The sequence below is a fragment of the Coturnix japonica genome, chromosome Z, assembly GCF_054131305.1.
Source record: "Coturnix japonica strain WE chromosome Z, WE-NBRP24, whole genome shotgun sequence".
Lineage (NCBI taxonomy): Eukaryota > Metazoa > Chordata > Aves > Galliformes > Phasianidae > Coturnix > Coturnix japonica.
In genome coordinates this window covers 2,520,141-2,546,272 of record NC_140702.1, presented here as the reverse complement: position 1 = coordinate 2,546,272, position 26,132 = coordinate 2,520,141, and the positions used below count along the sequence as shown (strand labels likewise).

General features: G+C 47.5%; 3 protein-coding genes across 7 annotated transcripts; all 3 read right to left on the bottom strand.

Annotated features, from left to right (window-relative positions):
• Positions 1-1,053: 1,053 nt before the first annotated feature.
• LOC146753448 (uncharacterized) lies at positions 1,054-14,506 on the bottom strand. Of its 4 annotated transcripts, none has more exons than XM_085530519.1 (23): positions 14,421-14,506; positions 13,436-13,683; positions 12,545-12,806; positions 9,683-9,837; positions 7,994-8,100; positions 6,858-6,930; positions 6,610-6,730; positions 6,345-6,424; positions 6,014-6,139; positions 5,664-5,743; positions 5,285-5,396; positions 4,885-4,974; positions 4,531-4,635; positions 4,195-4,347; positions 3,886-4,037; positions 3,471-3,618; positions 3,168-3,305; positions 2,872-3,048; positions 2,460-2,615; positions 2,207-2,308; positions 1,987-2,089; positions 1,689-1,748; positions 1,054-1,422 (listed from the first exon to the last, which is right to left on the bottom strand). In XM_085530519.1, exons 7-23 carry the CDS (start codon positions 6,710-6,712, stop codon positions 1,274-1,276), a joined length of 2,034 nt encoding a protein of 677 aa, XP_085386645.1. In that variant the 5' UTR covers positions 6,713-6,730; positions 6,858-6,930; positions 7,994-8,100; positions 9,683-9,837; positions 12,545-12,806; positions 13,436-13,683; positions 14,421-14,506; the 3' UTR covers positions 1,054-1,273. The 4 variants fall into 4 exon arrangements, with proteins under 4 accessions (XP_085386645.1, XP_085386646.1, XP_085386647.1 ...); XM_085530520.1 differs by lacking the exon at positions 14,421-14,506 and adding an exon at positions 14,320-14,409; XM_085530521.1 differs by lacking the exon at positions 9,683-9,837.
• On the bottom strand, positions 14,320-18,606 carry LOC146753447 (immunoglobulin superfamily member 22-like). The gene is made up of 4 exons (XM_085530534.1): positions 18,510-18,606; positions 17,332-17,601; positions 15,234-15,500; positions 14,320-14,589 (listed from the first exon to the last, which is right to left on the bottom strand). The coding sequence occupies exons 2-4, from the start codon at positions 17,447-17,449 to the stop codon at positions 14,417-14,419; spliced, it is 558 nt and encodes a 185-aa protein (XP_085386660.1). The 5' UTR covers positions 17,450-17,601; positions 18,510-18,606; the 3' UTR covers positions 14,320-14,416.
• Positions 18,607-19,194: 588 nt separating this feature from the next.
• LOC146753446 (obscurin-like protein 1) lies at positions 19,195-25,459 on the bottom strand. 2 transcript variants are annotated; one of them, XM_085530533.1, is made up of 7 exons: positions 25,174-25,459; positions 24,663-24,925; positions 24,155-24,440; positions 22,423-22,689; positions 21,987-22,099; positions 21,112-21,265; positions 19,195-19,400 (listed from the first exon to the last, which is right to left on the bottom strand). In XM_085530533.1, the coding sequence occupies exons 4-7, from the start codon at positions 22,679-22,681 to the stop codon at positions 19,228-19,230; spliced, it is 699 nt and encodes a 232-aa protein (XP_085386659.1). In that variant the 5' UTR covers positions 22,682-22,689; positions 24,155-24,440; positions 24,663-24,925; positions 25,174-25,459; the 3' UTR covers positions 19,195-19,227. The 2 variants fall into 2 exon arrangements, 1 of the variants encoding a protein (XP_085386659.1); XR_014939981.1 differs by having other exon boundaries at positions 19,238-19,400; positions 21,023-21,265.
• Positions 25,460-26,132: the final 673 nt, after the last annotated feature.

Genomic DNA, 26,132 nt, shown 5'->3' with positions numbered 1-26,132 from the left:
GCTCCAAGCCTATGTCCCAAGGGGAAGTGGCAGTTCTGGGTGCCCTTCAGTACACACCCATAGGCACACAGAGCCACTTGGCACACACACTGCCAGATCCCCAGGCTGCCTTTCCAGGATAGCAGGACCTAGACCAGGTCCCTCAGCCTTCCTCCCTCCACACTTCCACATACCCTCGATCACAATTCCACATACCCTCTATTACACTTCCACATACCCTCAGTTACACTTTCTTATACCATCAGAGCAGTTTGTCCCATTCAAACACCTTTAATACCATATAACGTTCCCTTAGCAATCCGTATTGTTCAGTTATAAAGTTACTTTCTCTTTAACCCTTTTTCCTTTGTACATGATTCCACTATTTATACCCTCAATCAATGATTCATACTGCATGTGATGTTATGATGTGGAATATGGACAGCAACAGCACAAAACCATGACACAGTGTTACCGACCCAACAGGCTCCGACCTTAGAGCCGCTCAGGACTTTGCTAGCAGATCTCAGCAAGGAGGCTCCCACCTCCGTCTTCGGCACTCCATGGGAAGATTGTCGGGGTCACTGAGCTGCAGCAATACAACAGGGCTGGCAAAAATGTTCTTGGTTGGTGTGAGAGAACCTGAGCTGGGGCTCATCCAAGGAGATTCAGCGATCACAGCTTCTAGTCCTGCACTTCACACATAGCTCCAGGCAACAGCAAATTAACTGTCCCTAAACACTGCAAAAAGAGGATGGATCCAATTGGATGGCCCCTGAGATAGACAAAACTCACCACCTAACACAAAACACAGTCCTCTCACCTGCTGGTCAGCAAACAACAGAGCACAACACACACCAGCATCCAGGACTCGTGCAAAAAAAGAAGAAAAAGAAAAAGAAATTGCTAGATGGTGTTTCTCAGAAACACAGAAGCACAAGTCAACAAGAAGATAGCTGCAATTATTCTTGAAAACAATGTCCTTTGTTATCTTGATGTGGCCAGTGTTGAGCGAAGCAAACAAAGTCAGCCCAATTTTCTTACATTCAGATTAATCTGCAAGGCACAAAGTAATAAAGGAATGATTTTTATTAATAAACTGAGTGTTAGCAGCTGTCAGAAGAATGAATGTGTCACACACAGAGGTGAACTCCCACAGCAAAACTAGATGTAACATTTCCTATCCGTGTTTCATCCTCACAGGAAAAGCCTTTCTTCGCAAGATCTTCTGGAAGAGAGATGGTAAGAGACATGAAAACTGAAGGATCCAACGTTAATGAACAAGAATTATCCCTCAGAAGGCTATGCAGGACCAGCGGAAAAGTGCTGGGAGCCTTCTCCGTGCTGGTGCCGCCTTCTGCCTTTGGTGTCTCAGCTTCTGGATGGTCTCAGATGCCACAGAATGGACTGTCAGATGGGGGTCATCTTCCAAAGGCTGAAGGGCTGCAACAGAAGGAAACAGAGCAGAGATGGGACCCCCAGTCTACAGAGAGCCACCAGCTTCCCCTCTGGGCCTTGCCAGCCCCACTCCTTGCTTTTCCTGGCCAGGAGGAGTACGGGAGACTGACGGGTCAGTGGAAGACACTGCTCAGGACTGCCATGAATGATCCTCTGCCCCTGCAGCATTTCCTTGCAGCAGGGCAAAGCACAGCTGCATGCTGCCCAGCTCTGCCCCCAGCCCCAACACACACAGCACTGCCCTCACTCACCACTGCAGAGTTCATTCAGCATCTTCTCACTCTGCTCCCTGGCGTGCTTCCCAATCAGCCCTAGGGAAAGAGCTCTGTCAGACACCCACTCCCCAACATGCTGCCAGAAGCTCAGACCCCAACCCCGCCAGCCCAGCTGCTTCCCCTTCCATGCTGCAGGCAGGGACGGCACCCGAGGGGGGACCTGAGCAAGGCACCCACTGTGGCTACCGGCATGGGCAGGCTGTACCTGGGGGCTTCAGGGCTGTGCCTTCCTGCCAGGGCAGGGCCCAAAGAGGGACGCAGGGGTTGGGCTCACCAATGAATCTGACAGCCTCGCATCGCAAGGAGGCCTGAGAATCCTCCAGGTATGGCAGGCTCTGCTGCAGGTGGCCTTCCACTCCCTTTCTGTCCTGCTGCAGCTGAAGAAGAGAACAAGAGCATGGGGCTTGCAGAGCAGCCACAGCTGCTGCTGCAACCCCTCCTCCAGCATCCCCTTTCCCCCAGCAAAAAGGTGGGGGCTGTGAGATTGTCCTCACCAAACACTTCATGATCCCCACTGTGTTCTTCTGCCGGACCTGCTGCTTGAGCTCCTTCCACTTCAGGAACTTTGCACAGGACACAAGGGCTTCCCCAGATGCCTGCAGAACAACAGATGCAGGGACATGGCACCACACACACAGACACACTTCCCAGTGACTGAATGCTTGTTCAACTTGCTCTCAATTGCACATCACTGCTCAGCTGTCAGCACACCACTGCCTGCACACTGCTCAGCTCTGAAATTCGTACCTGTGCTACGCTCGGGGTCTCGTCACTCATGTGAAAGAGCAGAGGGAGCAGGGCCCTGCACACGATCTTCTTCATGCTTCCCTTCTGAGACCACAGCACAGCGTCCATCACATCCCTGAAGAGGCGGATGGAACCTTCTCGCACTTCAGATGACGCCTGAGGGAAAACAGGAGGACGTCAGACCTCAGTAGCACACTCTCACTGCCCATGGTGAGCATGAGTGTAGGCTGAGCCCCAGCACAGGGGCCTGACATCACCAAGAACAACCAAGCTGCACTAGCAGGGACACGGCCAGCAGTGCTACAGAGCCCACAGGACATCTCATTCCTGAGAGCCCAGAGAAGGAAAGAAAGGAGAAGACGCTCCTGTCAAGCACCCACCCGCAGAGCTCAGCCTCCCACAACAGACTTACGTGATTAAAAAGAGGCAGGATCTTCTCAGCCAGCTCCAGAGCAAACGGACTGGCGTGCCTCTTCCCCAGATGGTGCATTGCATTCCTGAAGATATTCAGCACCTTCACAGTAATGGCTGTGTTGGCAAACAGCAGGTTCTCCATGACGCCTGGAAGCAGGGCCCGGATTTCAATTGCCTGTACAAAACACACAATTTCCTTTCCATCAGGAGGACAGATGCCAAGGGACAGTGTTGCCTATTGCCCCAGCGCCAGGCTGTCAACATGAGGCCTTCGTTTGACAAGGTCCTGCTCACCATCTCAGGTCTATCCGACAGCAGCACGAGACGTCTGAGCACCAGCCAGAGCACTGGCAGGCTTTCCACATTCAGAAGCTTCTGGAGCAGTGCTGGCTTACACAGCTCCTTCAACAGCTCTTCAGTGGGAGGCATCGCCTGAAACCAACACAGCAGTGAGAGGCAGGCAGAGGCAGCAGGACATCCTGCACCCTGCAGCTCCTGGCTGCTTTGGCAGCTCAAGGCAGGGCACTAGGGAGACACAGCCCAGCCTGAGCTACCAGTGCTCTGTAGGAGAGCACAGTGCATTGTCCAGTAACTCACAGTCAAGCGAAGGAGGCCCAACTCCTCTGTGCTGATGCTCAATATCTCACACAGCTGTTGGTCCTGTAGAACACTGCTGAGCTCATCCCAGATCCACTTGGATGCTTCCAGCAGGGTCAGCACACTCTTCAGTATGTCCAGGGTAGTGCTATAAACAGAGAGCAATGCTGTGTCAGCAGGGCTGCCTTAGCCACAGCACCACGGCTCAGGCAGGAGCCTGATGGGGGACTCTGGGCTGCCATGGTTGGTATTGGCTGCTGCAGCCCTGAGCAGCCCACCAGCACTGGAAAGCACAGTGGGATGGAGGGCCTGCTCCTCGGGATGTCCTGCAGCTTTCCTTGGCTCTGGCACCCAGACCATTTCTGAGCCCTGCTCTTCACATGGAACAAACGTGTGGGGCTGTCTGGGCTGATACCTGTCATTCTGTGGGAGGTCGGTCAACACACTCCTCAGCACATCCCTGGGAAACTGGAAGGTCAGCACATCGAGCACTGAGAGCAGGATCTGCTGGACTGATGTGCTCTGGATCTTCAGGTTGGCGTGGATGAATCCCAGAATCTCTGGCACCTGTTGTGAGAACACAGGGAGACTGCTGCTGCCACTGGACTGCAGCCATTTGCCTCCCAGGCTGTGTTATTACTGCCCTTCCCACAGCTCTTTGCTGCCTTCAAATGGCTTCAGTTCCCAAGAGCTGTGGCAGGCAGGGTCGCCTCACTCTGCTTACATCCATCAGCCAGGTGCCAGGGTTTCTCCGAAGCACATCCAGCATAGTCTCAGCCCACTTCTTCTCATCAAAACCATAGTCCCCAATGATCTTCTCCAGGGTTACAAGGGCAATGTCTGTCCTCTGAGAAGGGGCAAGATTTTTTCCAAGGGGCTGCAGTAAGAAGGAAAAAAGGAGGGAAGGCATGTTAAACAGAATGAGAGAATAGCATCTGGAGCAGGATGAGCACAGGCCAAAGGAAGGATAAAGACCCTCCCTTCATGTCAAAAGCATTCTGAGGGTTCACACCTGAGCCGCAGCTTTTCTCACAGGTACACAATTTTCATGTCTCCTTACCTGCTGCCAGAAACTGCTGGTCATGAAGCCACTAAGCTTCCAGATGCGCCCCAAAGCCCTCTCACACACAGCCTGTGTCTTGGAGATGCTGAAAGGCAGCAGCACCTGTGAGGAGAGGAGCTGCTGGTTAGCCTGGGAGCTGCTGATGCCCACTGCAGGAGAAGCAGGTCTGCTGAGCTCCTGGCTGGAATCACAGCATCCATCCAGGCTTCCCCTGAGCTTAAGCCAAGCCCATCATGGGGCTACTGCCGCCAGGGTCCCTTGCCGGCTCCAGCTGCTGCCAGTGCCGTTTCCATGGAGTGGGATAAACTACTAGAAGGGAGCTCTGGGGGCAGAACTTCACAATAGACAGACCTCCAAGATTCCCTGCAGCCGACTCTTGACAGTGGCAATGGGACAGACATCTAGTACAGTCTGCAGCATGTCGTCCATAGCTTCCAGGGTCTGTAAAGAGAACAGTGGGTTGTGGAAGTCTTTCAGGGTTCCCTTTCATACCAAGGAGACTGCTGTGAACCGCTCTGGCTGCCAAGGAAGGATACCCACAGATCTGTGCACAGGGGCACCCTGCAAGGCTGCTGCACTCAGACCAGGCTACAACACAGGCTGTTTGCCAAGCCTAAGGCAAGAGTGAGAGGGGTGAGGGCAAGCAAGGCTGCCAATTCATCCCACAAACATCTTGATAGATCTCTGGACACAAGTAATGCAAGCGGCAGCCCAGAGGCATGGGGTCAACAGTAGATTGCCCAGTACATACCTGACTGTAGAGGGAAATGTTCAAGGCCCTGGCTGGAGGAAGATAGAAGACGATGCTGCAGCACACCTTGAAGAGATGGAGTATTTCTTCCTCCGTAACTGCATTCACAGTGCTGCAATTAGAGAGACACTGATGCTAGGAGAGGTGCCTGGGTGCTGAGGCAGGGGTGGAACAGGTCCTCCCCTGGGCAAGGCTCCCTGAGAGGGATGGGGAGCCCTGCCAGGAGGTGCCTCCTCCCCCACGGGGCTGCTCTGGGTCAGAGGACAGTCCTGATGTCACCAGCTTTGGGGCGAGGGCCAAGACTTAGCGGGGAGCTGCGTCAGGGCCACCAGGATGGTGCCCGGTGTTGTGCTGGCAAAAGCAGAGGCTGGGCAGGTACCTCAAGGCAGCAATGGTGTTCATGCAGCAGTATCTCAGGCCGGTGCTCAGCTGCTCCATGGGCTCCTCACACAACAGAACCTGCAAAGCACAATCAGGATGGCACCTGGCAGCTGCCAGCACCCAGCAACAGCAAACCTGCCACCGGCCGCTAGGGCCTGAGTCGCCCCAGTGGCCCTTGACAAACACTGGCACACTGGTGCTGCTGTCCACCTCCACTGCTGAGCTCTCAGCAGCACCTGGAGTCCCATCTGGGGCACTTGGGTGTCTGTGCATCATTTGCCTGCCTCCCTCTCCCCCTGTCCTGTCCTTCTCACAGGGTGCAGCTACCTGGGTGCCATGTCCCCTCACCTCAATCTTCTTGCACTGATTTTTCAGCAAGCAGAAGATATCATGGCTCAGTGTGAGGCCCTCCTGTCCAGCGGTGCTGCACAGTATGCAAATGCTGTTGAGGAACCGCAGCTTCTGCACCAGATCCTGGCAAGCACACAGAGACCGAGGAGAGTGAGTGGGGACAACCATGGCCAGGGGGACCAGGCGTTGCGGGGTGTGGAGCAGCACAGGACAGCTGCAGGACAGCAGCAGCTCTGCCCAGCCATCAGCCCTCCTGCAGCCTGAAGGCAGAGCCAGAGGGACCGTCTGGAGATGCAGGTATAGCCACGATGGAGATGGCTGCTCTTACCATTTCCTTGCTGATGCTGTTGGCTTGGATGAAATCCGCTGCCTCCTGTTCCACATCAGATAGAGGCAGCAATTCAGCATCTGAGCAAGGAGAGAGAGCAGTGCTATAGAGGGGCCAAAGGCAGGCAGGAGCAGAAGGAGCTCTGCCCTCTCCGGCCCTGGGCTCGCTCCCATGGCAAAGTCTGCCCGTGACAAGGGGTCCTGGTGTGGAGCAGGGGGCACTCGCTGCCCCAGCCCTGCCCACCCCGCTTTAGACCCTCACTCACCAGCATGCAGAGGGATGACCTCGGTCACTTGGTAGGGCTCCGCTGGAGATCTTCTGTCCTGGGGAGCCCCACTCTCCTCCCCGGCCATGCACGCGACGTCCATCACAGCAGCTGTGACGTGCTGGAACAGAACGGAAACACACTTCTGTTTTCTCTATTCACACAGCACAGTATGGGTACAATTCGTCAGAACTACCCTCGCATACCCTGCAGCAAAACGATGTGCGGGGACAAAATGTGGCACGTACCTGGCAATGAGATCACCTCAAGCTATCTGCAGCAGTTCCTTGTCGCTTTGCTGAGATGGAATGAGAGCAAAAGCTGCACCAAGGCAGTGGGCGGAGGGTGAGGAGAGGAGAGAGAAAGAGCAGGTCAGTGAGCAGGGCTAAGACAGTCATGGAATAAAACAAACAGCACAACCGTCCCATCCACTTGCTGCAAGACATGCTGAGTCTCAGGCTACGTGATGTCTGTCCGCCCAGCAACTTTACAATGCTTCCACTACTGAGCAAAGACAATGGAAGAAGCACGGGACAGGTGCCAACTTTACTGATACCCCCTTTGGAACGTGTGTACCAGGGAAAATTACGTCTGATGGTCAAGAGGAAGCAATACGGTGCTGTGAGCTCAAACAGCCAGCAGTTCTCAACACCTCACTGCCCACCCATCCATCCCACACCAGCTCAGCTTACCTACAAGCTGCTGCGCACGATGGTGTGAAGAAAAAAACACTAAAGGGACTAACTAAAGGCACTAACTAACTAACGGAACTAACTAACTAAAGTCACTAACTAACTAATGTCACTAACTAACTAAAGTCACTAACTAACAAACAAACAGAACTAACTAACAAACAGAACTAACTAACAAACAGAACTAACTAACTAACAGCACTAAAGGCACACGAACAACAAGACAACCAACCACTCCGACCACTAGCTCACCCACAAAGGAACACAGAACGCACCGCTCCTCCCCTCATTCCAGCCGCTTATGACATCACCAACGGCCAACAGCCTGGTCCACCATGACCCCCCACAAGGCGGGGAGCCAAGACCACGTGGTCACATCTGATTCCAACACGGCACCACAACATTCCAGGACTCAGTGTGGGCTTGGAATTCTATCCTGGTGTGGCAGCGCAATGGGAGGTGTTAGGGCACAGCTGAAGAGCTGACAGACAACGGATGTTTCCAAAGGAGGGTGCCAGATTAACTCTCAGCATTCTCTTGCGGGGCTCTTAGGAATGCTTCAAACCCATTTTCACTGCCTAGCTCATTTCTAGAAAGTCCAGTTGAGAAATGCTCACTTTGTCTGGGGAACGCCTCTATGCATCATGAATTAAAAATAAAATAAAATGGGCACGCGACCCTATGAAACTTACCTCTCTGCTCTTGCTGTCAGCCAGACACCTCAGATGAGCATGACGTGTCCCTGCTCCTGAATGAAGATCCACCCAAGTCTGTGTTCCTCTCTGCTCCATCTCTGGGTCTAAAAGAAACACAGACAGAGATGATTACAAGATCCTTTGTGCAGACGAAAGACAAGGGTGCACACGAATTCTGTTTAGAAAGAAATACTACAGTCCCAATGGACTGCTGTGGTAGTACTTGAATCCTCATTTGGGGCTGGAGCTCAACAGGTCAACACATCAGAAATAACACAAAGTGCATCTGGAAGACGTGTCCCAAAGCCCAGAAAATCCAACACGGGAGGGGGCTGGACAGCGGACCACAAGTGTCCATTTCCATTGCAGCACCCTGTAGAGAACAGCACCAATCAGCAGGCGTGACTCAATTCATTCACAAGCTGCACAATGACTCTGTTCCTTACATGATAAAGAAACACACAGGCCTGCAGGACCTTCCTCCACAAACCCCATTTGCAGGCCTTGCTCCGTGAGGATTGCCACCTGCCCTCCTGAGCAAAAACAAGCACTAAGAACGAGAGCAAAGCACACTGGATTCGCCCTGGCCTGGCCCAAGCCCCAGTCCTACCAGACAGACCCTGGGATGAAAACTACTCCACAAACACCAGATGGACACCAGCAAACAAGAAGTTGATCAGATCCAACCCCAAGCAAGCACCAAGCCTCCCCAGGAAGCTCTTTGCCATCTGCTTTGTCATCACTTTTCCTTTTCCTTTTCCTTTCCCTTTCCCTTTCCGTTTTCCCTTCCCTTCCCTTTCCTCCACACCTCAATCCCAAAGTTGTTTCCACACCTGCCAGCACGTGTTACCTCCCACCTTCTCATCTCACAGTGCTTCAAGAGCACCAAATTTGCTTCCGGGGCCCTCCTTCAACTCACTCTGCTAACACTCATGATTCAAATTACACAGAAATCCTAGCAGAAGTTCTCAGTGAGAACTGCACCTAACATTCCTCCTTCTACAAGCAAACAGGCCCAACACGTGGTCATAACAATGCCTGCATAAAGGAAGCAGAGATGGCACGGCAGGGCAGACGTACTCGGTGTGCACGTCTGAAGCCATTTGAGAACCTAGTCGCTCTTGCTGCATGACCCCTGACTTCTGTTAAAAGCTGAACGGTCCCCAGAGCACCTGTTTCCATCAGCTGCCACCATCCAAAGCAGCCAGCCTTCTTGCAGTCACCTGGCCCAAACATCCCTTTTGCTCTACACTTGATTCCAGCAAGAGATGGGAGCTCAGCACGCACACCATCCTTCCAACACCCCATCCCAGCAGCAAGGGATCACAGCGCTGGCACAGCTGAAACAAAAAGGGTGTGCGAGTTTCCTGTTAGCACTCAGTGTGAACAAATTTACCACTGAGCAACACCGTGAGCCCCCACTCACCTCAGCACAGGTCAACCTGCAACCCCAGCCATCCCCTATCCATGTGCACACGCACACCCGTGTGCCACCCTGCCTGCTTTGCACACCCCCATGCACGCACCCCATTGTGTGCCCTCCATTCCATTCACAGACATGTGCAAACCATTCCTGGTTACACGTACATGCCTACATCTTCCACAAACACCCCTTTGTGTGCACCTGTGTGCAACCCAACTCCTCAGCACACGCACACGTTTGTGCCACCATATCCACGCACTCACCACGTGCCCTCCAGCATCACTGCTGCCTCCTCTGGTACTGGACCCGCAGATGCTTCAGAGCTCATTAGCATGGACTTCCTTCCTCCCCTCAGCAGCTGCTCCTGCACTCACCTTCATTCCTACTCAGATACCAGCCGCTTCCAGCACCAGCTGACCTGCAAGACACAGAAAGGAAAGGTGGGAGTCATGCAAACGCACACCTCAAGGCTGCGTCACCACCACATATGGCAGCCTCGGGAAGTCAGCTGCAACTACAGCCTTTGTCAGAATGGAAACAGGCACCGGCAATTAAGTGTGACCTCTGAACTCATTGACACCATCAGAAATAGGCAATGAAATTGCTCATTTTTCTGCAGGTGGTTACTTCCATATTCTTTCGCTTTTGGGAAATGATGGACATGGTATTGATGGACTCCAGCAAAATGACATCTACTTCATTGTAGGTGGCACAGGTGGGTGAGTGACACAAAAGATCTGTCCTTGGTTCCCAGCCCCTTTACTGGTTATCTCGGTGGCTTGCAGCAACTGGAACTTTCCCCCTTTTGGAAGTGTTCACCTTGGTGGCTGTTTTGCATTGTAATTCTTTCACTTGTGCCTGATGTAGATGATTCCACGGTGGTACCAGATGATGGAGACCAGGATTCCCACGATCGCCAATTGAGAAAGCTAAACAACCTGAGTTCCTCCCGACCCATATCATCGAAAATCTCAACCATAAAAAAGAGACGTCCTTGTATTCAAGCAAATGACTATGACTACTAATAAGACCATGCGTGTTGTTTTGTTGTATTTCCTGTGTAATCATGGGGAGGATATGAAGAAGTGGTGTAATTCATCCACTTCTGCACTTCAGGCACGAGTGAAATAGAGTGGCCCTGACCCCAGCCAGGGCAGGGAAAGGGACAATAGAGTATACTGGACTGTGCGGATTAGGTGGCCTGGCACATCACAATCACAGAAATATAAAGCCTTGTGGACACTGCTGCACAATGCACCTTAATGCCCTCAAGTCACCAAGGGACACAACCAATAGATATCCATGGAGTGACTGGGGGTTCCCAAGAATTGACTATGTTGGAGGCCAAAATAAGCCTCACTGGTAAAAACTGGCAAAAATACCCTATTGTGACTGGTCCAGAGGCTCCATGTATTTTGGGTATCGATTACCTTAGGATGGGGATATTTTAAGGATCCCAAGGGGTATCAATGGGTCTTTGGGATAGATCCTGTTTACACAAACGGTGTTAAGCAGCTGTCAGCTTTACCTGGTCTGTCAGATGATTCTTCTGCTGTGGGGTTGCTCCAGGTAAAAGACCAAGTGGTACCAATTGCCACCAAAGTGGTTCACAGATGGCAGTACTGCACCAATAGGGACTCATTGCTCCCCATTCACAAGCTATGGCCAATTAGAGAATCAGGGAATGATTAGCAAAACTCACTCACCTTTTAACAGCCCCATATGGCCAGTGCGTAAAGCCAGTGAAGAATGGAGGCTGACACTGGATTACCGTGGCCTGAATGAAGTCACACCTCCACTGAGTGCTGCTGTACCAGATATGATAGAACTCCAGTATGAACTGGAGTCAAAAGAAGCTAGGTGGTATGCCACCATTGACATTGCTAATGCCTTCTTTTCCATCCCATTGGCTGCAAAATGTAGGTCACAGTTTGCTTTTACCTGGAGAGCTGTTCAGTATACCTAGAACCGTTTACCTCAAGGGTGGAAGCGCAGCCCAACCATTTCCATTGGTTGATCCAAGCTGTCTTGGAACAGGGTAATGTTCCTGAACACTTGCAGTATATTGATGATATTGTCGTGTGGAGCCATACAGCAGCAGAGGTTCTCAAGAAAGTAAAACAGGTAATCCAAATTCTTTTGCAAGCTGGTTTTGCCATTAAGCGCAGCAAGGTGAAGGGGCCTGCCCAGGAAATCCAGTTCTTAGGTGTAAAACGGCAAGATGGGCATCGACACATCCCAGCAGATGTGATTGACAAAATCACTGCTATGTCTCCACCCACCAACAAGACAGAGACCCAATCTTTTCTGGGAGTAGTGGGCTTTTGGAGAATGCATGTCCCAAACTACAGCCACATAGTGAGCCCCCTCTATCAGGTAACACGGAAGAAGAATAATTTCTCATGGGGTCCTGAGCAGCAGCAGGCTTTTGAGCAGATAAAACAAGAGATAGCCCGTACCGTGGCCTTGGGGCCAGTACGGATGGGACAGGATGTAAAGAACATGCTCTACACTGCTGCTGGAGAGAAAGGTCCCACTTGGAGTTTGTGGCAAAGAGCCTCAGGAGAGACCCAAGGCCGACCCCTGGGATTTTGGAGTCGAGCATATAAAGGGTCTGAGGAGCGCTACACTCCAACTGAGAAGGAGATCTTAGCCGTGTATGAGGGGGTTCGGGCTGCTTCTGAAGTAGTTGGGACAGAGGTTCAGCTCCTTCTAGCACCTCGCTTGCCTGCAGCCCCCCCTGTCACGGACACAGGTAGATTTTTGTTTAAACCGTGACAACTACCCAGAATGCAGCATCAGGGAATTTTTGCCTAGAACTTTAGAGAACTATTTTTAACTCAGAAAGGTCAGAGATAGAAAGTTCACACTGATTTCTGGGTCACCAGCCTCACCGTACATCAGCATTTTTGGTTTTTAAATGATACATAAACTTCTCAATGGCACTGCTCTAGCTGGTAGTTCTTTCCCTTTCCATGCAGCTCGCTCTGTGCATGGCTCGTGAACCGCTATTCAGGCCAGACAGCTGCAGCCCCAAAGACCTGCCATAAATGTACAAATTCTACCAGGATAATGTCTTGGTAGTGGAGAAACAGGATGCGCAGTCACATGGCTCTCACACATACCTTGTACAACCAGCTTGGCTCTGGACTGGGCATCACCAATGTCACAGGTGTACACGTCACTGTCACTTTTCTCCAGATTTCTTATGGTCAGCTGCAGGTCTCGTCCTTTCTGTGCCATCTCGTATTTCCTGCCAGGCCTGAGCTCAGCAATGCCTTTCCTCCATATGACAGAGGATGAGCCTTTCTCGCTCTGACATGTAAAAACTGCAGTTCCACGTTCTTCAATTTGCAGATCTGAAAGTTCCTTAATAATTAGCATTTTCTGGAAGGAAAAAAGGGGAATGAGGGTGTAGGACAAAGGGATTTGTTACCACAACAAGTCCCAAGCATACAGAGGTGTCCTGAATCTCCTTTGCCCTCACTTCTAGAACATCACATAGAGATGAAAAGAGTCCAAGAAGACCACAGAGTCCACCCATTTACATAGGCTTGATCATTCCAGAAGATATCTGGAAAGTTTCATACCATTATACATGCGCTGGTAGGATCTCATCTGATCAACTGCATATAGTTTTGATTACACATATTCAATACAGACTAATTCAGATTGCCATCTTTTCTTGGCTCAATTAGACCCAAGATCATAGATTCATAGAATGATCACAGAATCATAGAGTGACCTGGGTTGAAAAGGACCTCAAAGATCATCTAGTTTCAAACCCCCTGCCAAGGGGCCACCAACCACCAGACCAGGCTGCCCAGATCCACATCACACTGGAGAATCATTCAGTTTCCAGATTATTTTAAGGAAAAGATTTTAATCCATCATATTTTCTGAAAACTAAGAATTGATCCCGCTCAAGGAAACAGAAGAGAAAAACACCACCCACAGGCTGCAGATATTTACCTCGACTTCTCTACATGCTATCCCCAGTGTGCTTTTCAACTCACCTTGCACAGTGACCCTGGCTTTTGTTTCAGAGTCCTCTGTCTCACAGGTGTACTCCCAGCTATCCTTGGCAGTAGAGTCATGGATGATCAGAATGGCCCCAGTTCCCTCCTGCTGCAAGTCGTACTTCTGGCTATTTCTGATTGCTTTGCCATCCTTGTACCACATCATGTTCACATCAGGTTTCGACAGCTCACAGCTGCTACTGCTGTCTTATCCTCCAGCTGTTTTGTTACCTCAGTAGGTTTTTCTGAAAGAAAACATGCTTTTTGAGTAACATACACTTAGGGTAGGATGCCTCTCTCAAAATACACGCATCTACATGCTGGAGATAAGTTAGAGAGGCACTTGCAACAGAGGCCATCCTACAGCCAGCAGTAATCTGCAAAGTACAGACAATAGAATTCCAGGCACCATTAATTCTCTCTTAAATCTACCCCATTGAGGATGATGAACCATGTCTGAAAACTGCCTCTTCCTTCTCTCCACTGATCACCCTGGGAGCCTCAGATGATGCTCTCAGATGCACATGTTCTAGATAGGAATTTGTTGTACAGCTAGATGATGTGAAGGCCATCCCTTCAGCTTATACTTAGAGGATATTTGCTCCCACCGTTCCCTCAACAGATCATTCCTGAATTACTGGTAATGGAACAAGGTGTAGTGAGATGCCCATTTCCAACACTACCCCAGTGTTTTGGGTAGTTCTCACATTTGTGTAAAATGGTTCCTCCTCTTACTTATTTTTGAGAGAAATTCTCAGTGCTTCAAGGTTCAAGTAGAAGGTTGCTATTCACTTTAACCATATTATGAGTTAGCTCTCACGACAATCTTATCAGAAGACAGCTGAAGGAATCAGACCTAAGAATCTCTCCCATCTCATTACCTTTCACAGACAGAGAGGCTTTGGAGGTTAGACCACGGGCAGTAAAATCGACTTCCCCAGCGTCAGTAGGAGTCACACTTTTGATAAGGAGAGTCTCTTACCAACCCACGTTAAAAGCTTTAAATCGTCCACCACTTTCCACTCTGCTTCCATTCAGTGTCCACATGAACTCATCAATGCTTTCATGGGACAGAATGCATTCAAAAGTGCAATCTTCTCCCTCCGGGATTTCAGTGTTTTTCAGCCATTTGGTAATGCCAATATTCAGCTCTGGAAGATAAGAGATGGGTTAGTATGAGGTTTATATGGAGAAAAGGCATTTGTGATTGATGTGAGTAGCAGTACTGGTGTTTTAACTCAGGATTTGCAGATCATGGCTGCGTTCCTCACTGATGTATTCTCTAAGACATTCTCCACTCAGAATTACCAGAAAGCTATAAAAAAAAAGAGACGTGAATCTCTTGGCTTTGCTCTGGAAGAACTACAAGGCGAGCAGCTCAGTCCATGGAGCACAATGAAGATTCAATGAGCTACAGAGGGAAAAACCTAACAGAGAGGACAACTCTAGGATGCTGCGTGAGAAAAAGGGTTTTGCCTATGACAAGACATTAAATGTTTCTATTAGCTCATTTGTTACCATCCTACCCCTACTGGTGTTCAAACCATTTCTCCATTTTAGGGATGTTTAGAAAGGAAACATTTCCAGGACATTCTTGATGTGTTTGGTGATTTTCATGGCAAAAGGAGATACATTTACATCAAAAGCAATGGGAATTCTGCAGACATCACTGTGCTAAATTGCAGAAATACAGTTCTATTGTAGAAACTATTAAAGCTCATCGGGGAATAGGTGTAAGACATAGTGACCACACTGAATGTGCTTTCAGCACTCCTTTACTTTCCACAGTACTTACCCTGAACGCCGACCTTTGACTTGGCAACATCTGTGCCAATATCACGGGTATAGAATCCTGCATCTGACTTCTCGAGGTCATGGATAAGGGGACATAGGGTCTTCCCAGACTGTACCAGCTCATACTTGTTGCCAGAAGTGAGCACAACACCGTCCTTTTTCCACATTGGTTTGACCTTCTCTTTAGAGACTTCGCATTCCAATTTAGTCGCACCCCGCTCCTCATAAAAAACATCATTCAAACACTTCATGAAGACAGCAGGCTTCTCTGCAATTAAACAGGCAAAACAGAACAACGTGATACAAAAGTTGAGACATTTCCAGTTGCTTTCAGATTTTTAAAGAGGGATCAATAAATCTTTACCAGTACTGACGACACCAATGTAGAACCTAAAGCGGTTTCATGTCTGTTGACTGAATATGCTTTATGGAATTCTGAACTAATCAGTAAGAGAATACAGGGAACAGGAGGGACAGCCTGCATTGCCATGGGTGGGACTGATAGCATATGAAGTAATTGGGATGCAGCTCTTCTAAAGCTGGAGAGCTGGCATCGCCCTCACATGGAGCAGAGCTCATACAGCAGAGCTCAGTATTAAGAGGATAAGCTGCTAAACACTTTTGATTTTCCTGTTTTATTGACTCCCTTTATCTATCTTCTATTTCACACATCAGGTGTTTATACTGGGAAAAAAAACATCCACCAAATGCAAAAGAAAGGAGAAAGAGGAAAAACTTCAAACTCTGAGCGCGTAGAGTAAAAGAGCTTAATTGCTGGGGAGAGCAGATTAGAATCAAAGTATCCTTAGAATTGGAACAGACCCTTAAAGGCCATCTAGCCCAGCTCCCCTGCAATAAACAGGGACATTCACAGCTAGATTGGGTTGCTCACAGCCTGGTCATTAGTCATTCCAGAGGCAAAACACACACTCTGAATGATCTCTCCCTGCAGTCATAAATCCTTGGAGACAACAGAACTGACACTGCATGTTACTGAAGCAGTAAAAGAAATTGCTCTTGTAACTCTCCTTGTGTTAAGTAAAATGATGATAAAAAGCAATGGAATGCTTTGGCAGGACACCAAAACCATCCTCCTTCGTTGATATCTGCTGCAATGGAACCTTCCACTGGAAGAAAGCCCCTGATGATTTGTCACCCCAGAGAGGTGAGCTTTAGAAGCAGGATTGCTGCACAATAGAATGAACTGGAGCTCCTTAGCATCTCTTACATCCAGGAGGGCTGTGATCAGACCCACCTATCACCTTCAGGCACGCGCTTTCTGACACCTTGTCTGACTTCACTGTCACTGTGCCAGCATCCTCAGGCTTAACCTGCTTCATTGTCAGTGTGCAGCAATTGCCAACATTCTTGATGTCATTGTAATTGTTGGTGTAAAGGAGGTTGCCATTCAGGAACCATTCAGAAGAAAGGATGAGGACAATTGGAAGAAGAGGAAAGTGTCTTGCGTCTATTCCATTCCAATTAATGTCATGTTCACAATGGTTCTTTGAACCACTCTAAAGATAAAACAAATGATTGTCTATAGGGAATGCCATTGACTACATTTCTATAAAGTAATACTGTATATTATCTACCAAATGCAAGGTCCAGCTCTTGTTCTGTGCTTATTAAATTGCTCCCAGTTGAGGCTTTTATTCAAGTAAGAGTGAGTTGAAAATATAACAAGTACTTTAGGATGTGAATGGAGACTCTTACGCTGGGGACAACAGCAGATAAAAAGCCTGGAAGTTTCTTTCAGATGAAATCAATGACAATGACAAACTGCATCAAATTTAGGTGCTACCAAACTTCAACTTGTCTAGTTCAGAAATACAATTAATTTCACCTGATTTGACTTCTTTGCTATAGCTAAGGACAAAACCTCAGCTCTGTAGATCTGAATAGTAAGCACATTACAAATATACAAGCAGATCTTTTACTGAGATGCAGCTGTCTCATTTAGTGTCCAACGACTTTGAACTGGAAATGGAGCAGACCCTCCAGACACACACACAATATTTCAAAGACCCCAGTGAAGGAAGACTGGACATTAATTAATTCTCCATCTTCATGATGTAAACCAAGCCAGGATATGTTACCTCTGACGAGCAGATTGGCTGTGGATTTGGATTTGCCAATTGAGAACTGAATGGTGCCTGTCATATCAGTGGTGGTTTTCGGTATGGTCAGCCGGTGGATGGTGCCTTCTTGCTGCATAATCAAGTTTCTGCCAGCCTGTAAGACTTCCCCACGTAGACACCACTTGGGAGGTTTCACAGAAGGAATGGATATCTCGCATTCAAATTTGGCTTCTTCAAGCTCAGTCACATCTTCATCACACAGCTCCTTTACTAGACTAATGGATTGCTCTTTAAGAAGGATGGAACAAGAGAAAGCAGAGATTTAGAAGGAATGTAAAAAACCCTTACATTATCACCCTACTTACTCACGTCAGCATTACTGCACATGAACACTACACCTATCAGCTCAAAATGCCTTAAAACATCATTAAACAAAGAATAGAAAGGAATGTTGTTATGAAGTCAGACAGTAAGACTGACAACCTGAAGAGAGCCCAGATCTTCTGATTCCCAGTCCAACATCCAAATCAAACCATGACCTTCCCATCCCGATATCAAACTCCTCACATTACAAGATGGAATAGAGCATCAGTGAAACACGGACATTCATAATTACTTTGATTAAATACAGCAACTTAGCTCGTAAAAACAAGTTTTCACCTAGTAAAGGTCTCTGTAGCTCAAATGTAATGACTCAACTTAGTAGAAATTCATCTTCTAGGATGTTCTTGCCCTTATAATTATAACAGTGGCAAAGCTGGGGACTGAACTCTTGAGCACTGTGCTAACTCAAATGTCTCCCTTTTCTTTATCACACTTAACATCATATATATACCCTAACATTGTATTTTAAAAAAACAAACAAACAAAAAAAAAAAAACTGTGCTCTTTTCGAACAGCAAGAGAAAGTGAAGAAGAAGTCAAGCTATATTTTTTATCCCTCAACGTTCAAACACAAATCTGAAGTCTAAAGGTAGAAAATCAACTTCCTAGGAAAATAATCTGTTTTACTTAGCAAAAGTAAATCCCAAAAGACAAGCTGGATATTTTGTGGGCAGAAAGGCAGGTAGGTAGGAGTTTTTATTTCTGTGAAAGGTCCTGGTGGTGTTTAACTTCCTTGACATTCGAGCAAAGGATGTTAGCTGGTTTATAACATAAGGTAATTTAAGCAAAATCGTCATCAGAAGCACAATTACCTTTAACTGTAAGATGGGCACGAGATTCTGCCTTTTCTGATACTGATTTTAATTCTGCTGCATCCTTGACTTGGACACGTGTGTAAGTCAGCGAGTAGGTCCTTCCTGAAGCAGAGAACCACAGAGTCACTAAGGCTGGAAAAGACCACTAAGGTCATCTAGTCCAACCGCCAACTCATTCCTACCAAACTGTGCTCTTGAGAGCAAACCCACAACTACACTTGGCTTCCTTGAGCAAAGAGCTCTGAGGCACATGGCCAGGCTGAGCATCATCCATCTGGTTTCACAGCATCAGTACCTGTTCTCTCATGTCAATTAAACCACCCATTCCCTTACATCCACATCCCCACCAAAGCGGAATCTAAACATGGCTTCTACAAGGACTAAACAAATGCGGCCACCGTCACCTTCAAAGTACCTGATACAGAAGGATCACACTCACTGTCAGACAAAACCTCTTTGGAGAGGTGAACTGACTGCCCTGTTCACCCCCACTTTGGAAAGAACTGCATTCATTTCCTACCTGCTCCTGGCAGTGTGGGATGGTGGGATAGCATCACACTTCCCACACTAAGCTTCCCACCATGTCACTTGTTCCACCCTAACCTCAGTCCCAAAACAAAAGGGGAACTCCCTTCTGAACCCTCTTCACTTCATTTCAGATGTCCTTTCTGCTTGATCTCCAACCCACCACCCACTCAGGAGAAAGATCCCCCTCTTACACCCTACCATCTTGTTGCATTCTGATGTTGTCATCAGCCTTCCGCTTGTTGTCATCTTTGTACCACTGGCTCTGAACCTCATCGTGTGAAATCTCACAGACAAAAGATGCACTCCCATATTCATTCACTTCCACATCTTCCAGTGGTTTAACAATCTTGATATCTCCAGCTGTGAAACAGTAGAGATATATTTGTCAGGGTATTTCCAGAAATGAGTCAAGCATCTTTTCCTTACACATATTTGCATAGAAAATAAGTAGGATTTTGTTTTATTCTAAACCATCATCCATTCCTGCGTCATTTCTGTCTTCAACACAGTAAATGCATTATTGCCCTTGAACTTAAACATAGACTTACTAGCTACAATGGAGCTCCCTGCAAACAGTTTTCATGGAAACCAGAATCTCATTTATTCTAAAACATTTCAAGCAAAATTAAGGGTAGAAAAACAATAGAATTGAATGAATCTTTAAGGTCATTTAGTTCCAATCCCACTGCTATAGGCAGGGACACCTCCCTCCAGACCAACTCTTCTCCTCAGGGTCAAGGCTTCTCTCAAATCATTCTCCTCTAAGCCTGTACCTGTGCTTGGCATTGCCCTTACCCAGGTGCAGGGCCTTGTACTTGGCCACACTCAAGTTCATGAGGCTGCCAAGGGCCCACCTCTCCAGCCTGTCCAGGTCCCTCTGGGTAGCATCCCTTCCCTCTAGCACATCAACAGCACCGCTCAGCTTGGCGTCATCTGCAAACTTGCTGAGGCTGCATTTGATTCCACTGGCCATGTTGCCTACAAAAATGTTAAAGAACACTGGTAACAACACCACCCTCCACCTGGACACTCAGCTATTGACTGCAACTCTCTGAGTGTGACCATCCAGACAGTTCCCTATCCTGCAACTGGTCCATCCATCAAAACCATTTTTCTCCACTTTGGTGACCAGGATGTCATGCAGGACGGGATCAAATGCTCTGCACAAGTCCAAGTAGATGATGTCAGTTGCTCTCCCATTATCCACTGATGCTGTTACTCCATCATGAAAGGCCACCAAGTTTGTCAGGCATGGCTTGACCTTGATGAAGCCATATTGGTTACCACCAATCACCTCATCTTTATTTTCCAAACTATGCCAAGGAGAACTAGACAGAACTCTACAATGTCGTGTCACTACAAACCTGTCTGAACCATTGGCTTCTCTGCATGCTCATCACTAGTCTCTCCTTAGCTTGTGTGCCCACAATGTATGGGGAATGTCAGCAACAAATCTTACTTAGGGGACATCTTTTCTTCAAAATCCCTTGAACATCACACAATCCCTTTTAACTCTCCAGGTCTGCACTTACTTATGTCAGAATCAGACCATATTTCTGTGCTACTGTTTCCCTTTCCTTCTGAAGGGCTTGGATACAACTTGGATTAACCTCAGGAGCAGAGTTCCTGCATAAAACAGCCAGTACTGAAACAGCAACCCAACCTGGCTGCAGTCTGAGAGAGAAAATGAGAGTTCACCAAACTCATGGGACAGGACAGATGTTCATGTTCATGCTAACACTGAACCCAAGTGGCCACATGAGGACAGCATCTAGTAGGAAATCAGAAAAAAGCATCCTTTCAGACGTCCCTTTGGAAGGTGGCATCTACCAGGGCACAGCAGACCCGTGTGTTCAGTAACCAGTCTGATACATCAGAGCCCCGTGATGAGCTACAAACTGGGGTTTAACTAGTGCAACACACGGAGGGAAAATCTGTCATAAGCATAAAGAAAAAAGAGAAAGGTATCCAAAATGACTAACCAAGAAATGCCCAAACTGCCCATGAAGCATTTCTTCCTGTGGTACAAAACACCACAAGAGGATTTATTTGCTCTTTCAGTTAAATATACCATGAATCTTTAGGGTAACTGACGTCTTGTCTTCGTCTGCTTTGCACGAGTATGTTCCCTGATCTTCATATTCACACTTGTGAAAAATGAGGCTTCTCTTATTTCCCTGGGAAGAAATGCCCACTTTTTTACTTTGACGCAGCGCCTTCCATTCCTAGAAGGGAAAATACCAAGTCAGATCTCCATTAGTCCTTCCATCTCTGCACTGAGCATAGGCAGCCTTCAGATCTATGCTTAATTCACCCGCTTCCCTAGAATTAATGGAACTGTGCTTACTGGAACATATGCTGAAGCTTAAGCACAGTGCAGTGTTTTCAACATGTAGGAATGGCTATAGAACATGCATAAATTCTGGCTGACCTATGACAGCTTAAAGCACTGTGGAAAACTGTCAACAAGCCCGTTTGGACATCACCTTGAATAAATGACGTTATCCCCAAGTAAGGGAAGGAACAGCTGAGCACCGCGGAGGTACACAAAGTGCCAGAGCAAATTCTCACACTGTCAGGTGCAAAGAAAACTCAGATTTCACCCTAAAACCCAGTTCACAACAAGGCTACAAAATCCTGGCTGAGAATTTCTGTGTTAGAGTTGAAGCTCAGCAATGTACTGTACTCCAACCAACAATATTTTGTGCAGCAAGACCTCAGGAGTTCACAAGAAACACAAAACAAACTTTCATTTCAACTTGATAAATGAACTCAGGACATAATAACAAAGAGTGCTGATCTGGGCAAGCAAAAGAGCATAAAGAAAAGGGAGCAGTGCAAAAGCTATCAAGCAAAAGCTCAGACTCGCATCCCTTGGAAGTGAAATTAAAGGCTCTCATTCATTTCCAGAGAAGTCAGAAAGGAAAATACCATTACATGCCATACCTTGAACCACTTGATGTCCACGTTGGGCCTGGACAGCTCACACTCAAATGTGACCTTGTCCTTCTGAGTGACGCTAATGTCTGCCAATGGTTTGCTGATTTTCACAGGCAGTTCTGAGAAGGAGAAAGAAGGATGTGGATTTAGTTGGGAATGAGGTCTCTAGGGGCATCTGGCATAAGGAATAATGAAAGGCAGTGCCTACTCTCCATGCTTACTAGAACTTGTCATTAACAACAAAAAAACCTATTGTTTTGAGCACATTATCATTACTTGTGCTAGGGACAACAATGTTACAACAATCCTCTTGATATTTCAGGGATACTCTGGTGGCAATGGCCCAGTGCAAAACATTCTTTGCAGCTGGAAGGAAAGCTGGTTCTGCTGTTCAAGTAATCTGGGACAGGAGCAGATAAGCACACCTTGCACCAACCAATACCTGTCACAGTGAGCCTCCCCGATGAATTCATGCCTTCTGCTTTAAAGGAAATGAGTCCTGCATCTTCAAGGCTCAGAGAAGAAAGTGTCAAGGAATGTTTCTTCCCCTGGACACCCATCGTGATATTTGGTGCAGGCTTCAGCCGCACGCCGTCCTTCTGCCAAGTCCCTTCCACATCCTCATGGGACACCTCCACCGAAAAGGTGACAGTTCCCTTCTCAGGGAATTCCAGGGGCTGCAGACCTTTCACCAGCTTCATCTGCCGCACTGAAAGACAACGGGGACAGGTTGGAGATCTCACACAAGCAGCTGAGAAATAGAATCATCAAAGGAATCAGACAAAGGTTTAGGTTGGAAGGGACGTTTGAGAAAAAAAAAGCCACCCAACCAACCTAGTCTTCACTCATCTCACCCTTCCCATCCAGCTGCTGCCTCACAAAAGGGGTAAAATAAAAACTCTCTTGGACTAGCAGAGAGATTTGCAATGAAGTAACTTAAGTAAGGATGGGAGACTGAAGGTGTTGGGGAAGACATCCAGGCTTTAGCTACAGGGCATGCACGCTGAATCACAAAACAAAGGCCAGTCAGAGAAATCAGAGCTTTGTCAGAATTAATGGGGTTGTTTCTACATGCCCACCCTATCTGCCAGTGTAAACCCTTCCAGTGAAAAAAAAGAAAGCTACATATAGGTGGGGAGAAATGTTGGTGAAATTATTTGTGATATTTTTGCTAATAATATGCTCAAAATCCTGGAGCAAGACTTCAAGTTAAGCAACTCAGTCTGTGTAAGTAGACTTACAGAAGGGAACCATAAAGCATGTGGAAGGGAACTGTCAAGCTAATCCACAGCTAAAACAGAGTAGAGACGAATTGCAGGAGCTTGTTTACTTTGCAGAAGTGTGAGCTTTAACCACTGCTGAGCTCCTAGTACAAAAGTCTGAACCAATGCAACAAACCAACCCGTCCATGTTGCACGAAAGAATGTACTGACACCACCAGAACACAAAATTCTATGGCTGAAAATACCCGCAAAAATCATCCAGCCCTTCTTTATTGCTCCAGGACATGCTCAGCTCTTTGTGCCCCAGATATTTCACTAACCTTTCCTGAAACCCACAGTGAAGGCTTCAAAGCCCCTCCAAATGACTTATCCAGTCATCCAACCATTAAAAAGCTTTTTTGTTGTATAACTTGCATCTTTATCATTGCAATTTAGGTCTATTATTTCTGCACAGAGAACAGATTGTTTGCTTCCACTTTCTAAGAGCCTTTTATGTACTCAAAGCCTGCTATCAAGCCTTTCAGTACCTGTTGATGACCTACACAGCAGCAATTGGTGGCAGGGGCTTTGTAGACAAAAATCAGATAGACCTTCAATTCTGTCCTTGTCCATTCCGTAGCAAACATGACAAAAGGATGCAGGAAATAGGACAGAAGTACAGGGCTACAGCTGAGACACCGTTAGCTTACTTGAAAGGAAAGCATCCATAGATAGATGCACTCTTGTGTTTTTATTTTTATTTTTTCTTTTAGCTCTGACTGCTTATAAAGATTATAAAGAGGGTTAGTGGTAAGACTGCCCTCTCTTTCACCTTCTTTCAAGCATTACAATGGTGTCCAAGCCCAGGGCTGTGTCTCCCTGCCCCCATGGCAAGTAGGGCTGGCAGTAGCCACTGTGATCATAGAGAAGACCTGAAACCAAGTTCAAATCACATCCAGTGTCTTTACAGACCTTGCAATCATTCCACTTGCTTTCCATATTGATCTTGGCTTGGCTCTTGTCGTCAGGACTCTCGCAGCAGTAAAAGTCCCTGTCTGCAAAGGAGATGTCCTTAACTATCAAGATATACTTTGTTCCCTCAGCTTTGATCTCTGTTTTTTCACTGGCCTTCAATACAATGCTGTTCCTCATCCACTTGACTTCTGCAGGCTTGGTCAGCTCTACCTCCAGGGTCACTGTGTCTCTCTCTCTTCAACAGTTTTAGGCTCCAGTTTCTTCTTGAATGAGACTGAGGCCTCTGATCAGTGAGAAAAAATAACAGTAAGAACACAGTGAATCCACCAAACAGTTTTTTTAGAAAGAATATAAACAGTGGTTCCAGTCCCAGTGCATTCAGGGGAACCCTATTTAAGGAAGCAAAATTCCATATCGTCACCATAATCAGAGGAAAGGCAACATGTGAAACCCACAAACCACAGCACCAGTGACAGCCTATCAATGGGGCATTACAGCCCCTTACCTCGGACTCTGAGATTGGCTGTGCTTTCTACGCCCTCAGCACTGGCAGAGATTTCAGCTGCATCTTCCAGTGTCAGATCGGTGATGGTGAGGCTGTGGTTGGTGTCCTACTGTGAGATCACGAGTTTCTTACTGGCTTCAATCTTGACGCCATTCCTGAACCAGGGGACCACAGCATCACTAGGAGAAACAGTGCACTTGAACACAGCCTCTTTGCCTTCTTCAGAAGCCACGTGGTTGAGACGCGTAACAAATTTCACCACCCTGTGAGATGATGGAGAAGAAGAAACCACTTAGCAGCACATAAAAGATGTGTCCCTAAGTGTATGAGCTCCTTTAAGTTTGAGCACCTTCAAAGAGCCAACAGAGTCCATGATTTTATTGGAAGCATCAGATTTTATGACTCGCAGTAAGTGATCACCATAACTCACACTCACATCTCCTGCCTGTAGAGGAGATCCTCCTTGCATCTACAAAGATGCAAAGAAGGAATAAAAAAATTCCCATCTCACCAGTTGTTTCCAACTTGAAGGTCATCTTCTGGCCAGCAGCCTCGCAGATGTATTCTCCAGCATCATTCTTCTCCAGCTGCTCCACAACCAGACGCCGTGTTTTGCCCACAGATTCCATTCTGAACTTTCTGGAGGAGGCAAGCAGTCTTCCATCCTTGTACCATTTTACTCCAGTTGGATCCTGTGCTACTTCACAGCTGAGGCAGGCACTTGCTGTCAGGGCAGCACTCACCTCTTTCTGCACCTGCTCCTGGTTTATAAACACAGGTTTTGGCTCTGAAGGAAGAAAAGAAAAAGTATTGACTGAGGGACTGACATGTGAGCATCTTGCAGGTCTTTATATACAGGTTGGAACAGGTTTAGGTTACCACTTGTGCCCAAACTAATAGCCTTCACCAGAGAATATCAGCTCTTCTGTTGAAACTAAGTGTCAAATCTAGGCAAGAAAGAACCTAGGAACTGAAGGAACCAAGAGGGTCCTTGAACACCAGTCCCATGGTTGCAAGTCACTATGCAAACATATTGAACCCAAAAGAACATCTGTCCTGCAGGCAACCAAAACCTGAGTTCCTTTTACTTAAGACCCACTGTGAAACATCAAAACACATAAACATGTGATAGTCAAACCACTGGCTGCCTTTTCATGACCCAGAACAGTACTCCTGGCTTCCTGAACAGACTCCTCATGGCCTCTACCATTGCCACAACTGTGACTGTCAAAGGCACAAAGGAAATATGCTCACCAAAGCAGTCCTTTCTTCTTTGTGTGTGATTTGCAGATATCTATTTTACTTTGAGCTCTGGGAATAGTCAGCTCTACCAAGTCTCTTACTGTGAGTAGCAGACTCACCTATCCAGATGCAGCCTCCAACATAAAGGCATAGTAAAAAGGCAGTGTACTACTAGGAGAAGTTCCTGCTTCTCCTGCCATGAAAGGCTGCACGTACAACATGCACTCC

Excerpts from the sequence above, each read along its gene's own strand:
- LOC146753448 (XM_085530519.1), bottom strand. The coding sequence starts at position 6,712 with ATGGACGTCGCGTGCATGGCCGGGGAGGAGAGTGGGGCTCCCCAGGAC. Across the intron at positions 6,425-6,609 it reads GGTCATCCCTCTGCATGCTG|ATGCTGAATTGCTGCCTCTA; the intron begins GTGAGTGAGGGT and ends CTCCTTGCTCAG. Across the intron at positions 3,049-3,167 it reads TGTCGGATAGACCTGAGATG|GCAATTGAAATCCGGGCCCT; the intron begins GTGAGCAGGACC and ends TGTTTTGTACAG.
- LOC146753447 (XM_085530534.1), bottom strand. The coding sequence starts at position 17,449 with ATGCAGCAAGAAGGCACCATCCACCGGCTGACCATACCGAAAACCACC. Across the intron at positions 15,501-17,331 it reads AGCCAATCTGCTCGTCAGAG|AGAAGCCTGCTGTCTTCATG; the intron begins GTAACATATCCT and ends GTTTAATTGCAG. Across the intron at positions 14,590-15,233 it reads GTCAAAGGTCGGCGTTCAGG|AGCTGAATATTGGCATTACC; the intron begins GTAAGTACTGTG and ends CTTATCTTCCAG.
- LOC146753446 (XM_085530533.1), bottom strand. The coding sequence starts at position 22,681 with ATGAAGCTGGTGAAAGGTCTGCAGCCCCTGGAATTCCCTGAGAAGGGA. Across the intron at positions 21,266-21,986 it reads TGGACATCAAGTGGTTCAAG|GAATGGAAGGCGCTGCGTCA; the intron begins GTATGGCATGTA and ends TTTCCCTTCTAG. Across the intron at positions 19,401-21,111 it reads AGTTACCCTAAAGATTCATG|CTGGAGATATCAAGATTGTT; the intron begins GTATATTTAACT and ends ACTGTTTCACAG.